Consider the following 13,786-nt stretch of genomic DNA (forward strand, 5'->3'; position numbering starts at 1 on the left):
TTCACGAATCGGACATCACTACTGGTTAAACCCCGCGAAGGTCCGTAAAGGCTGAAGATCATTAATAAAAAAATAAAATAAAATAAAAACCTGTGTTGAGTTTTTGCATGGTAGACTTATCAGTGCAATCATGATCTCCTTTGTTGCCATGATGGCTTTTTTCAAGGAGGAAAACAAAAGTGTTCAAAGGGGTGAAAACCACTTCAGATAGGGTCATGTAACGTTAGTTGAGTGTAGCGTGTCCTAGGGTCAGCTTGTGGGTTTTGTAAGGGCCAGCATGAGGGACAAGACCTACAAAGTTTTGGTGAGTTTTGCAGGGAGGTTGGTAACGTTAGCATTATCGTCCACTTTAGCTAGGCTACTGTGGCCTTCATATGGTATGAGTCATATCAAGCATTTTATGATGCCACTGTCAAAACAATATTTAGCCTAGTCAGACCTTTTTGTGCATTATCTGAACATTTGTGTAATGGCAACGACATGTGTTGATGACTGAGCTGTGATTGCAGTCAGGTACAAAGCACTGCACTATATAAAATAAAATTCACTGGAGGAAAAAGTTTGCGTGGCCGTCGTCAGATTTGGAAGTCGCTCAAAAGGCTCGTAAACGGTTATGTCTTCAGTCGAATTCAGTGAGGCACGGTGGATTATGGGATGAGTAGTTCCTTCGCTCGAAATTAAAATAAGTACACAGTCTTGTACCTTTGACTTTTTTTTGATTTTCTCTTTATTTTTTCACTCAAAATGATATTTTCTGTGCATATGAGTTCAGCCATAGCTGGTTATCCTCAGATATTGCTATAAAACTCTTTAGATAAGGATTTTTCCGAAAGTCAGTGGGAGAAATTAATGGGAAATTTACTTCCGGCACCTAGGCTCTCTCGGGCTGTGGGCGAGACTGTGATGCTCTATGCTCACATACTGCAATTTAATTTAGCCATTTAATTAAGTTCTCAATAAAACTGTTTTTATTACTATATTTGAATGTTTCTGCTGTCAGACAACGGAATGAAAATTATAATGACTGAAAAGTGGTCCATTAAGACTAACCAGCTCTCAAACATTAATCTGCACTAATGAAATCAAATATGCATACGATAAAGTCAGTGGTTGTGCTGTGACTGATGTCGGCTATACTTGCTTGTAAAATAGAGTAGAAGCAACAGAATATCTAAACTATTTTTCCAGTAAAATCCTATTAATTCTACAGTAAATTTTTAGGAGCTTTGCACTCAAAATCAATTTTGCTCAGAGAAGCTCAAACATAAAAATAACAGAAAATGTAAAACTGGGAAAGACACACAAATTAAATTAAATGAAATACAAAATCAACGAGAAATCAAATTAATAATTATAATAAAAAAATCAAATTAAAAACATTCATCAACAAACAGTAAAAAGTGTTGAAGGAGAAACAGTTAACTGCACAATGATCTCTTCTTTATGCTTTTCATTCATCATCTGCTCCAGATCAAATTCATTATTCATCATAAAGTAAAACCTCTGTCTTATAAAGAAATTCATATGTACATATAGGCATTATTTACATTTAATTACAGAAGTCATTTCAGACATTTAAAGCAGACGTCTTAAAACCAAAGCATTTAAAGATCACAGAAAACATAAAATCAACCTTGTGTGGCCATATTTTTGACTGGAAGTGCAAATAATATTTTATATTCATTGCTATTACACTGTTTAAATTGTATTTTGGTTGATTTCAATGTAAATTCAGTCACTGATCTCATTAGTAATCATCACAGATAATGAGTGGAGTGGGGTTTTTATTATACAAATACCCCAAACTAACAAATGGATAGATTTTCTCATTAAAAGACTGATTAGTGTAGGAGTAGATATGAGACATGGACTCCACATCACAAAAGGAGACGAGACCCTTCTCATAATCCACAAACACACCGATCCTCTGAGGCTTCACACTAAGAGAAAGAGAGACATGTGAAGACACACGAGCCCCATACTTCCCATTAAACAAACCCACAGCCCAGTATCCATTCTCAGGACTCCGGATAATTGACCCCTTTCTGTTCACAGATTCTCTGGTCACTCCTAAATACCACTTAGTTTGTCCCTTCACCTGCACCTCAAAGTAAAAACACCCTGAGGAGAATCCATCCTTCCCAACAACACCACGATATTCATCAAATCTTTCTTTTCCTCCATCCACTCTTTCTGTTTCTCTGTTTCCACATCTCACTTGTTTCCCATCATCAGACACGATGAGACGTGGATGAGCCGTATCAGCATCCAGAATCACATTCACTGTGGAAAATATTGAAAAATCTGCTTTACAGATGAGTATATAAAGAAATAATAATGAAGCAATTACTTATTTTTATAGGAATCATGAGAACTTTAAAACAAGACATAACAATATAACAAAAATAAAGATACAGCAATACATTATACTATTAACAATAATGTTCATAATTTTGACATCTTATCTATTACTGACAGACTAAAATGTTCAGATTGCTCTGATTTTTGTGCTTTTAGTTTGTTGTCTGAGTGTCACGATCATTAGCTGGAGTGCCCATGAATTTCAGTAGAGGGCACTCCACTCTGGACCATTCCACGCATCAACCACCAGATGTCACCATATCATCACTTGGACACTAGCACATCTCATACTGTTGCACCACACCCAAACTACACCTCCCATGAGGCACTGCATCACCTTGCCACAACTGCACCTCATTCATCAGCTAATCTCCTTGGCACACCTGCACCTCATTTACACACACATATAAGCAGCACTCACATACAGTCACTTTGCGAAGTCTTTATTTGCTAGTCAGTCTTTCCAGAGCATTTTCTCCCTGTCTCCTGGTTCTCCTTCTAGTTTCCTGTTTGGCTCCTGGATGACTAACTTGCTGCTAGACTCCTCATATGAATGTTTGCATGTATAATTCATAATGTTTAGAGTCAATGGTATGAAAATGATTGCTGCTAAAGTATATCAAATGGTAGTGTGTATATAATTAGTTGTATTTATATGAGTTATTATAGCACAATTCAATAATAAGGGGGTTATTATGGACCTGGACCTCACTAATTTTCAAAGCCTGGCAATGGCCATGATTAAAATAAATAATTATGCCATTAAAACATGCATTTAATTAAAATAAAAAAAATTATGCCTTTTACTCACCCTTGTGTGTTCTTAAATGTGTGAGAGCTAAAAACAGAAAGTATGAAGTTATGAAAGCTTCATCTTTAGATCAATAATGAAATCATCACTTGAAGACCAACAAAACCATATAAGACTTTATACAGTTTATATATCTTTTAATAAAATACAATGAATTGAATACACATATGAATACACAGCATGTTCATTCATTGTTTTGCTGAATAATTAAAAAGTAATTTATTTATATTTTAATTAAGCCATATAAAACAAATTCACCTTTAGGTATGATTGTCTTCAGGAGTTGTAAAAGTTGATCACGTTCTAAAACAAATTCAGAAAAAGATGAGAAAAGAACATTAATCTGGCATATTTATTACTCTGACAATGGTAATGGTCATGTAGTTGTGTGTATAGTTTGTGTTAACATCACAGGAGTGTGTATCAGGGGCTTGTGTGTATCATGAAGCTGGTTTAGCTGACAGGTGAATTCAGTTTAGTTTGTTACCCAGTTAACTCTGGGTTTTAGGCAGCATGAAAGTGTTTGTGTTTTAGCTTTGATCATCACCACAGTAACTTATGCTCCATGACAGACCTGCTCCCTTAAACATGTTTTGATCTGGTTTATGTTCTGGTTATGTTCTGGTTATGATCTGGTTATGATCTGGTTATGTTCTGGTTATGATCTGGTTGTGATCTGGTTATGTTCTGGTTATGTTCTGGTTTAGAGATCTCAGACAGGAACTGACCAATCAACTTTGAGCAAAGTGACACATCTCTGATGCAATAAAGTCACTCCCCAGTACCTCTTGCTCCAAATTAAAGGACATGTTAGATTATATCATGATCTCTATCAGATATTTCTGTGAGTTTGCCTCTCTGCATTCCCTCCTTCCTTCTTACTTGCTCCCTTCCACAGATGTTTCTTATTATTGTTTGAGTGTGTTTTTATCTTCTCTCTTACTCCTGCCTTCCCTTTCTTTTCCCTTGCTTTTCTCCCTCCTCCCATCTGTATTCTCTTTCTCTCTATTCCTATATCTCTTTACCTCAATGTATATGCGCATACTCAGATGATACATATAGTTGAATCGGTGAAGAATGGTGGCGGACCTCTGTGGGCCCAGGCTGCTGGGTTTAATTTGTCCTTTACTGAAATTTGAAGTGCTCAGTGCCAAATATTATTCCTTATATGTCAAGTAATTGCTGACTATATGTTTACCTCAGCTAACTTGTTGATTTGTCTCATACTCAACACATATGTAATCCATATCTCATTGGATAAACTAAAACACCACCCCTTGCAATGCAACTATATAATGTGTGAATGTAATAATAAACTTTAAAGAAGTTTGTGAGCATACTAAAAGGCTTAATATTCATACTTCTTTCCATGGGCCCATTTAAGGACTGAGAATGGTCAGACGGCATCAAAAGATAAAGGCAATAAAATGTGTTAATTTAACAGGAAACTAGAACATTTTTAAAGGAAAAAAAATAATATGGCTTTTATTAATGATTGATTATTATAATTATCTTATATGATTTATATAATATACCCTTAATCCATTAACATTAACATTAACATACAAATGAGGTAACACTTTATAATAACTTTTATTAATAAAACATGGTGACACTTTAGAATAAGGTTCCATTAGTTAATGTTAGTTAATGTATTAGTTAACATGAACAAACAATGAATAATACATTTATTACTGTATTTATTCATCTTCGTTAATGTTAGTTAATGAAAATTGTTAGTTCATGGTAATTCACAGTGCATTAACTAATGTTAACAAGCACAACTTTTGATTTAAATAATGCATTAGTAAATGTTAAAAAATTTACATAAACTAACCCTTATAAATGCTGTAGAAGGATTGTTCTTGCTTAGTTCATTTTAACGAAAGTAGTTAACTAACATTAACTACTGGAACCTTAACATTAACAATCATTATATATTGCTTAGCAGATCATTAGTTAATATATATTCTAGTGATCGGTCATTCTTGAACAATACATTAATTTTGAACGAATCTTTAATGTGACTCGGGAAGAACGAGTCGTCTCGGGGAGTGATTCGTTCAGTCGCACATGCGCAATATTCTATAGGTTCTGTTCCGCTTGTAGTAATCATAGAAAGTAAAAGAAATGGACACAGCGACCCCATTGGATTCAACGGAGACAAGTGAAGTCAATTAGAAGCACGCACTTCCTGGGGGTCGGGCGTGCTGCGCAGACTCAAACTGAGCTTAATGATGTAGATGTCACGTGAGTAACCTCTAACTCTTCTAATCGCTGTGCCAAGAGAAATCTGAATCACCCACCGATTCTTCCACAGGAGGCGAGCGTGAACAGGAGCAAATTTTGGTAAGTATTCTGATTAATTATCTCCCTTGACTTTATGCCTCCTCGTCCCCCCGATAGCCTCATAGACAGTAAAAAATTGCCTGCGAGCTTCTCCTCCTCTCCACACGGTGATTTCTCTACTGTGCGACAGAGAGTCGCTGGTTATGACGCAACCGTTAGACTACTTCTTTACAAAAACTACTTCTACGGGACCATAACGTAAAGGTAATTGAACCTTTTATACATTTTCGTGTTTCTTTACAAATAAAGAATGGACAAATGGAGTCTTTAAATGCCTCAGATGTAAAGTTATTCACTGTCAAAGTGACGCCAAAATGAATGGGAGTCAATGGATGGCTAACAGCAGGTGGGGGTCCGCTAGCCAATGGCGGCGCCCAGGGGTGCTTCAAAAAAATATGAAACCCTGTCCCCCTGGTAGTAATTCACCTGTGTCAGTCAATTCAGTCTGAGCTGGAAAGAGAATTGATTAGTTCAATGTTCGGGTCTATTGGGTTTTCGACTCGTTCCTTAATCACGTGACAGACCATGCGCTAAACCCAATGCAGTCTGAGCCGGAAAGAGAATTGATTAGTTCATAGTATGGGTCTATCTGGTTTTTGACTCATTCCTTAATCATGTGACAGACCATACGCTAAACCCAATGCAATCTGAGCCAGAAAGAGAATTGATTAGTTCATAGTTTGGGTCTATCTGGTTTTTGACTCGTTCCTTAATCATGTGACAGACCATACGCTAAACCCAATGCAATCTGAGCCAGAAAGAGAATTGATTAGTTCATAGTTTGGGTCTATCTGGTTTTTGACTCGTTCCTTAATCATGTGACAGACCCATACGCTAAAACCAATGCAGTATTGAGCCGGAAAGAGAATTGATTAGTTCATCTTTCAGGTGTTCGGGTTGTTCGTTATTTTGTCACGTGACGTGACAACATTGGCTAGAGTAGTTAATTAGTTATTATATAGTAGTTAAATTAGTTAATTTACAACCTTACTTACAAATGGGTGCATAGTACTTATTTTTTTATTAAAATTATTGGTTATGCTTTAAATGTTGTCCATAGGATGGCAAAATCCCTTTGATAAAGAAGATATTTTTTTCCGGGTTTTTTTTTTTTTTTTTTTTTTTTTTACAGTGGATTCTAATCTTCAAAAATGACCTTGTTGTATGATTTATGTCTTTTGAGTTCACCCTTCAGATTAGACTATACAACTGTAGTGTTACTTGTTTAGGATTCAAAATTTTATTTGCTTTTAATTTATAACATTGTCATTTTTGAGCAATCTTATAGTACATATATTAGACCAAAATGTCAAGTTTGCCTAGGAAAAGCAATTATTATACCAGCAAACTCAAAATTGAATTAAAAATGAACGAACTAGGCTATAAATACTTTGTATTGTAGTCTTGGATTATTATATTATTATATAGCCTAGTGTTTATTTACTGATAGACAGTCAAAAAAACAAATTTATAAATATTTTATTTATAACAGGGTTTTATTTATTTATAAAATAATAACACACCACAGATCCTGAAGAAACGGTAACAAAAACACAGTGACAGAAATGTCAGAAATAGCGTATGGGTCTGTCACGTGATTAAGGAACGACTCGACCCGAAAGACTCATGAGATGGACTAATCAATTCTCTTTCTGGCTCAGACTGCATGGTTTAGTATATGGTTCCTTCACATGATTAAGGAATTACTTGAACCTGATGACTTGTCAGACAAGGGGTGAGGTGAGCTAATCACAGACTGAAGACCCAGGTAAAAAATGATTTAATCTTTTTTGTATCTTATAGCATTTTAGTTTTGTATTGTTTGTAGTGTGATCAATGTTTGCGTAAGTACTAGATCATGTGCTGGGAAAGTAACACTTAACATTTTAATTACATTTTGCTAAAATGAACGAAATTACTTGAAAAAAGATTTGTTCATTTTGCTGAACGAGACTCAAGAGTCAGTAAAATGATCTGAACTTCCAATCACTAATATATTCACATAAATAGCAATATGAGATAATGTGCTTGTTAATGTTTACTAATGTACTTATTAAAAGTTACCTGATGATTAAAGGGTTAGTTCACCCAAAAATGAAAATTATGTCATTGACTCACCCTCATATTGTTCCAAACCAGTAAGACCTCTGGTCATCTTCGGAACACAGTTTAAGGTATTTTAGATTTACTCCGAGAGCTTTCTGTCCCTCCATTGAAAATGTAAGTACGGTATACTGTCCATGTCTAGAAAGGTAAGAAAAACATCTTCAAAGTAGTCCATGTGACATCAGAGGGTCAGTTAGAATTTGTTGAATCATCGAAAATACATTTTGGTCCAAAAATAACAAAAACAACGACTTTATTCACCATTGTCTTCTCTTCCGGTCTGTTGTGAGCACATTCACTGCAGTGTAGTGTAGTGATATCTGGTTAGCAAACAAATCACTCGATGTAACCGGATCTTCTTGAACCAGTTCACCTAATCGAACTGAATCATTTGAAACAGTTTGTGTCTCCAATAAGCATTAATTCACAAAAGACTTAAGCTGTTAGCTTTTTTAACATGGCTGACACTCCCTCGGAGTTAAAACAAACCAATATCCCGGAGTTCAAACAATACACTGACTGAACTGCTGTGAAGAGAGAACTGAAGATGAACACTGAGCCGAGCCAGACAACGAACGAAAGATTGACTCATTTTCGAGTCAAGAACCGCTTCTGAACCAGCGTCTGAACCAAACTGATTCTTTTGATGATTGATTCTGAACTGATTCTGTGCTGATGTTATGAGCACGGGTAAACCAAAGGCTTGAATGAAAGACAATCATTGCCAATGATGTCATTACATCGAGCGCAAAAGAACATGTGAACAATTTTTTTCAACCGGTTTATTGAATCGAACTGTCCGAAAGAACCGAACTTCCCATCACTACTGGTGATCAGAAAAGTGATGCAACCAGTTCTTGACTTGAAAATAAGTCAAGTCACCTTTATTTATATAGCACTTTAAACAAAATACATCGCGTCAAAGCAACTGAACAGCATTCATTAGGAAAACAGTGTCAATAATGCAAAATGACAGTTAAAGGCTGTTCATCATTGAATTCAGTGATGTCATCTCTGTTCAGTTTAAATAGTGTCTGTGTATAAATTTGCATTCAAGTCAACGATATCGTTGTAGATGAAGTGACCCCAACTAAGCAAGCCAGAGGCAACGGCGGCAAGGAACCAAAACTCCATCGGTGAAAGAATGGAGAAAAAAACCTTGGGAGAAACCAGGCTCAGTTGGGGGTCAGTTCTCCTCTGACCAGACGAAACCAGCAGTTCAATTCCAGGCTGCAGCAAAGTAAGATTGTGCAGAAGAATCATCTGTTTCCTGTGGTCTTGTCCTGGTGCTCCTCTGAGACAAGGTCTTTACAGGGGATCTGTATCTGGGGCTCTAGATGTCCTGGTCTCCGCTGGCTTTCAGGAATGTAGAGGTCCTTTCTAGGTGCTGATCCACCATCTGGTCTGGATACGTACTGGATCCAGATGACTGCAGTGACCCTCTGATCTGGATACAGACTGGATCTGGTAGCTATGGTGACCTCGGAATAAGAGAGAAACAGACTAATGTTAGCGTAGATGCCATTCTTCTAATGATGTAGCAAGTACATCGGGTGTTATGGGAAGTGTTCCCGGTTCCGGTTTACCTAATTAATGCAGTAATACAGTCTGGTTCATAGAATCCAGTCATAAAAACGGGATGCCTAACGCGGACGGAATATGCCACATTTTGGATGACTAAATCAAAAATAGGTCACTACACTTGAATCAAAACATGACATGGACTAGTGTCTGTGAATATTAAGCCCCCATATTAAGATAATATTTTAATATTGTTATTGTATAATTGCACGCCGAATGTACTAAAGCGATCATTTGCGAATCCGCCATTCTATAATTAAATCTCTAATAGGCTAAGTCATGAAGTTTGTCATGCCTCCGCCGAACGGTCTGTATCAGACTCAGAGTAGTCAATGCGAGAGAGAGAGAGAATCGAGTGGATTGTGGAAGCGCACAGCTGGAGCAGAGAAGCAGAACTACTGTTCAGGGTTTCAGGTCAGTTTCATCTGTAAAGATGCTTTTTTTGTCTTTGTTTTTTTATTTATTTAATCAAGCAGCAGCACGAAGCTCATCAGTAATCACTCAAAATACTATATAAAGGACACCATTATTATCTGTCGTAATGTTACTAGGGATGCACGATATTGGATTTTGGCCGATATTCGATATGCCGATATTTTCAAAATAATTTTGGCCGATACCGATATCGATATATATACAAATATATACTGATATATTTAAACTTTCATTTTACTGAAGAGAAATCCATGTATCTTTTCTGTACTGATTCTACCATAAATTTATTATTTTACAAATGTAGACAGACATTCACATCTGAAAAACAGGTCATTTATTTCACTTGGAGAATATCGGTTTGGCTCATCGGCAGAAATATTCATATCGGCCGATACCGATAATGGTCATTTTAAGATTTATCGGCCGATACCGATGTTGTGCCGATATTATCGTGCATCCCTAAATGTTACAGTAGTAATTTAGCTGGAAAAAAAATCAGATTTTTTTTATAGGTTTAGGGGGAGCTACGACAGACAACAACACAACCCTTACGAAAATTAACATTTTACTATTTGACTATAAATTCAGAGAAAATGGTTACTATTGTTTAACTGTGGTAACCAAAAATGTAAAATTATTTTACAAATGCATTTATTTAAAAATAAATACAAAAGGTTATTTTACTTATATAGGCTAATAAAAGCAAGGTTAATTTTTGTAAGGGAAAACATGACTCGTGTACAGTATTAGGATTTTTCTATAAAGATATTGTAGTATTATAGAGTATTGTATTGTAAAGTATAGTTTTGTTCAATCTTGAGTATTAAAGTAATGCGAGAGATGGATACAGGGCAAAATAAAGAGACTGAAGGGAAAAATGGAAATGAAGGTGCAGTTCAGGAGAGAACTTTTAACTATTTTGCATGTCCCCAAATTAAAGATTTAAACCTTTTTTTATGTCCATACAAAAAATAGTTTTGTCCATGAATTTTCCCAGTCCACCCCTCCTGTAAATTAATGGCAAAGACATGGTTTCATTTACTACACATAGGCCTACTGAAGCTCACAGTGTTTTCAACCTCTGCCGGCTCAATATAGGAGTACACGAGCACATAAACATAATTTCTACAACTGTTCTGTGTCATTTTACTTATTTTGAGAAAATTATCATCATACACAAAGAGACAGCAGTTTAAAAAAACACCAATGTTTCCGGAGTTTATTACACAGAATACGTCACATGCTTATTGGATAACTATATTTAAGTTGATGTATATGCTTTTATTTATTATTCTTTAAAGGGGGGGTGAAATGCTATTTCATGCATACTGAGTTTTTTACACTGTTAAAGAGTTGGATTCCCATGCTAAACATGGACAAAGTTTCAAAAATTAAGTTGTACGTTTGAAGGAGTACTTTTGTTCAAAAAATACTCCTTCCGGTTTGTCACAAGTTTCGGAAAGTTTTTTTCGAGTAAAATTTTTTTTCGGCATTCACTGACCAGAGCGAGAGACCAAAATGTCACAAAAGCAGTGTCTTTTTGGTTGCCAGGGCAAGACAACCCTGCACAGATTACCAAAAAAACAGCATTAAGGGACCAGTGGATGGAGTTTATTTTTACAGAGCATCAACGGAGTTGTGCAAATGTTTTTGTTTGTTCCCTGCATTTCAAAGATGCTTGTTTTACAAACAAGGGCCAGTTTGACGCCGGAAACAAAAAAAAAACTGGAAAAAACGGTACAGACTATCTTTCTCTTATAAATATAATAAAACTAAAGACTTTTTGGTTGCACTTTATTTTACAGTACGTGTACAAACATGTACTTATAGTGTACTTACAGTGTATTTATCTAAGAAAGTTCTGGTAACACAAAGTAACTACATGGGGTAGGGTTAGGTTTAGGGGTAGGTTCAGGGTTAGTACCTAGTTATTACATAGTTATTGTAATTACTATAATAAGTACATAGTATGTAAATGAGGAACAGGACTGTAAAATAAAGTGCTACCGACTTTTTTGAGTTATGAAGGATGCAGTACTACTCTATAGGTACTCAAGATTAACAGGATATTGAGTGAAACCGAGCATTTTACCCCCCCCCCCTTAATTTTCAAAAATTTAGAAAAGTAATCAAAAAGTACTCAAAAGTAGTTAGTTACATTACTTTAATAAAGTAATTGAAAAAGTTACACTACTATTACATTTTAAACAGGGTAACTTGTAATCTGTAACCTATTACATTTCCAAAGTAACCTTACCAACACTGTCGACGAGTCAATCTTTCGTTCGTTATCTGGCTCGTCTCGGTGTTCATCTTCAGTTCTCTCTTCACAGCAGTTTAGTCAGTGTACTGTTTGAGTAAATTAATTACTCCGGGATATTGGTTTGTTTTAACTCAGAGGGAGTGTCAGCCACGTTAAAAAAGTTAACAGATTAAGTCATTTGTGGATTAATGCTTATTGGAGACGCGAACCGTTTCAAATGATTCACTTCAATTTGGTGAACTGGTTCAAGAGGATCCGGTTACATCGAGTGATTCATTCACGAACCGGATATAACTAAACTGCAGTGTTTTGAACTCGCTCACAATAAATGCTGAATAAAGTCATATTTTTTGTTATTTTTGGACCAAAATGTATTTTCGATGCTTCAACAAATCCTAACTGACCCTCTGATGTCACATGGACTACTTTGAAGATGCTTTTCTTACCTTTCTGGACATGGACAGTATACCATACACACACTTTCAATGGAGGGACGGAAAGCTCTTAGGAAGTCGTGGCCTAATGGTTAGAGAGTCTGACTCCCAATCGAAAGGTTGTGAGTTCGAGTCCTGGGCCGGCAGGAATTGTGGGTGGGGGGAGTGCATGTACAGTTCTCTCTCCACCTTCAATACCATGACTTAGGTGCCCTTGAGCAAGGCATCGAACCCCCAACTGCTCCCTGGGTGCCACAGCATAAAAGGCTGCCCACTGCTCCGGGTGTGTGTGTTTACATTGTGTGTGTGTGTGTTCACTGCTCTGTGTGTGTGCACTTCGGATGGGTGAAATGTAGAGCATGAATTCTGAGTATGGATCAACATACTTGGCTGAATGTCATGTCACTTTCAATGATTTTAACATTAAAGGGTTTAAAAGAAATGTAAACAGGTATGTTTTAAGACCTATTATAAGAACTATTTACACGACAGATACCAGCACATTCCCTTCACTCCAAAAACACTTATCGGCTCCTTCCCCCAAGGACTAAGACTCAATGGTGCATTGGTGACAGAGCTTTCTGTGCCACCGCTCCTATCGTGTGGAATGCCCTCTCAAAAGACTCAATAGTTCAAAACACCACCAGAGGGTCACACAAAGGACTGATATTTTTAAAAAGGTCTTAAAACATACCTTTTTAAAAATATCAGTCCTTTGTGTGACCCTCAGGTGTTTTGGGAGGGCATTCCACATGATAAGAGCGAAGGCACAGAAAGCTCTGTCACCAATGCACCATTGAGTCTTAGTCCTTGGGGGAAGGAGCCGATAAGTGTTTTTGGAGTGAAGGGAACGTGCTGTAATCTGTCATGTAAATAGTTCTTGAAGGTAACTGGGGGCATTTCCATGGATACAGTGATGTGTGAGGAGGTAAACTTTGTACTCAATCCGGGCTGGAATAGGAAGCCAATGTGGGGACTGAAGGATTGGTGTAATGTGTTCATATTTGCAAACTCTCATCTCATCATTCTCTTGGCAGGGATCCCAATGAGAAGAGCATTACAATTGTCCAATCTTGAAGTGACAAAGGCATGGACAAGTTTCTCAGAATCACGTAAAGTTAACATCTGGCAATGTTTCTGAGTAGGGCTGCACGATGTGTCGTTTAAGCATTGATATCACGATGTACGAATCCACGATAGTCACATCGCAGGATGTGTGATGTTGGCTGTCGTAGTTGATCCATTATTCATTAACTGTACGGGCCAGCTGCTCCCCGGCCCTTGACGAATGTGATTTGCGGATTAATTGCACAGCTTAACCATCATCGAGTGAAAGTTTATTATTTGCATATGTTTTTAAGTCCTGTCAGTTTAACAGGGCAGAGAGAGAGAGAGAGAGAGAGAACCATACACTCAGAACCAAAAAAGCACAATACACCCAAAACC

The 13,786-nt window shown here is 36.7% G+C and overlaps 1 protein-coding gene across 1 annotated transcript in view; it reads right to left on the reverse strand.

The window, feature by feature from the left end:
- Positions 1-1,095: 1,095 nt before the first annotated feature.
- Positions 1,096-13,786, reverse strand: part of LOC113050546 (butyrophilin subfamily 1 member A1-like) — a 36,135-nt gene continuing 23,444 nt past the window's right edge. The window contains exons 7-9 of the mRNA XM_026213587.1: positions 3,431-3,475; positions 3,173-3,199; positions 1,096-2,283 (exon numbers count right to left, since the gene is read on the reverse strand). Coding sequence (XP_026069372.1) covers positions 1,748-2,283; positions 3,173-3,199; positions 3,431-3,475 — 608 coding nt within the window. The 3' untranslated portion in view covers positions 1,096-1,747. The remainder of the gene's footprint in view (positions 2,284-3,172; positions 3,200-3,430; positions 3,476-13,786) is intronic.

This window comes from Carassius auratus, chromosome 3 (assembly GCF_003368295.1).
Source record: "Carassius auratus strain Wakin chromosome 3, ASM336829v1, whole genome shotgun sequence".
NCBI lineage: Eukaryota > Metazoa > Chordata > Actinopteri > Cypriniformes > Cyprinidae > Carassius > Carassius auratus.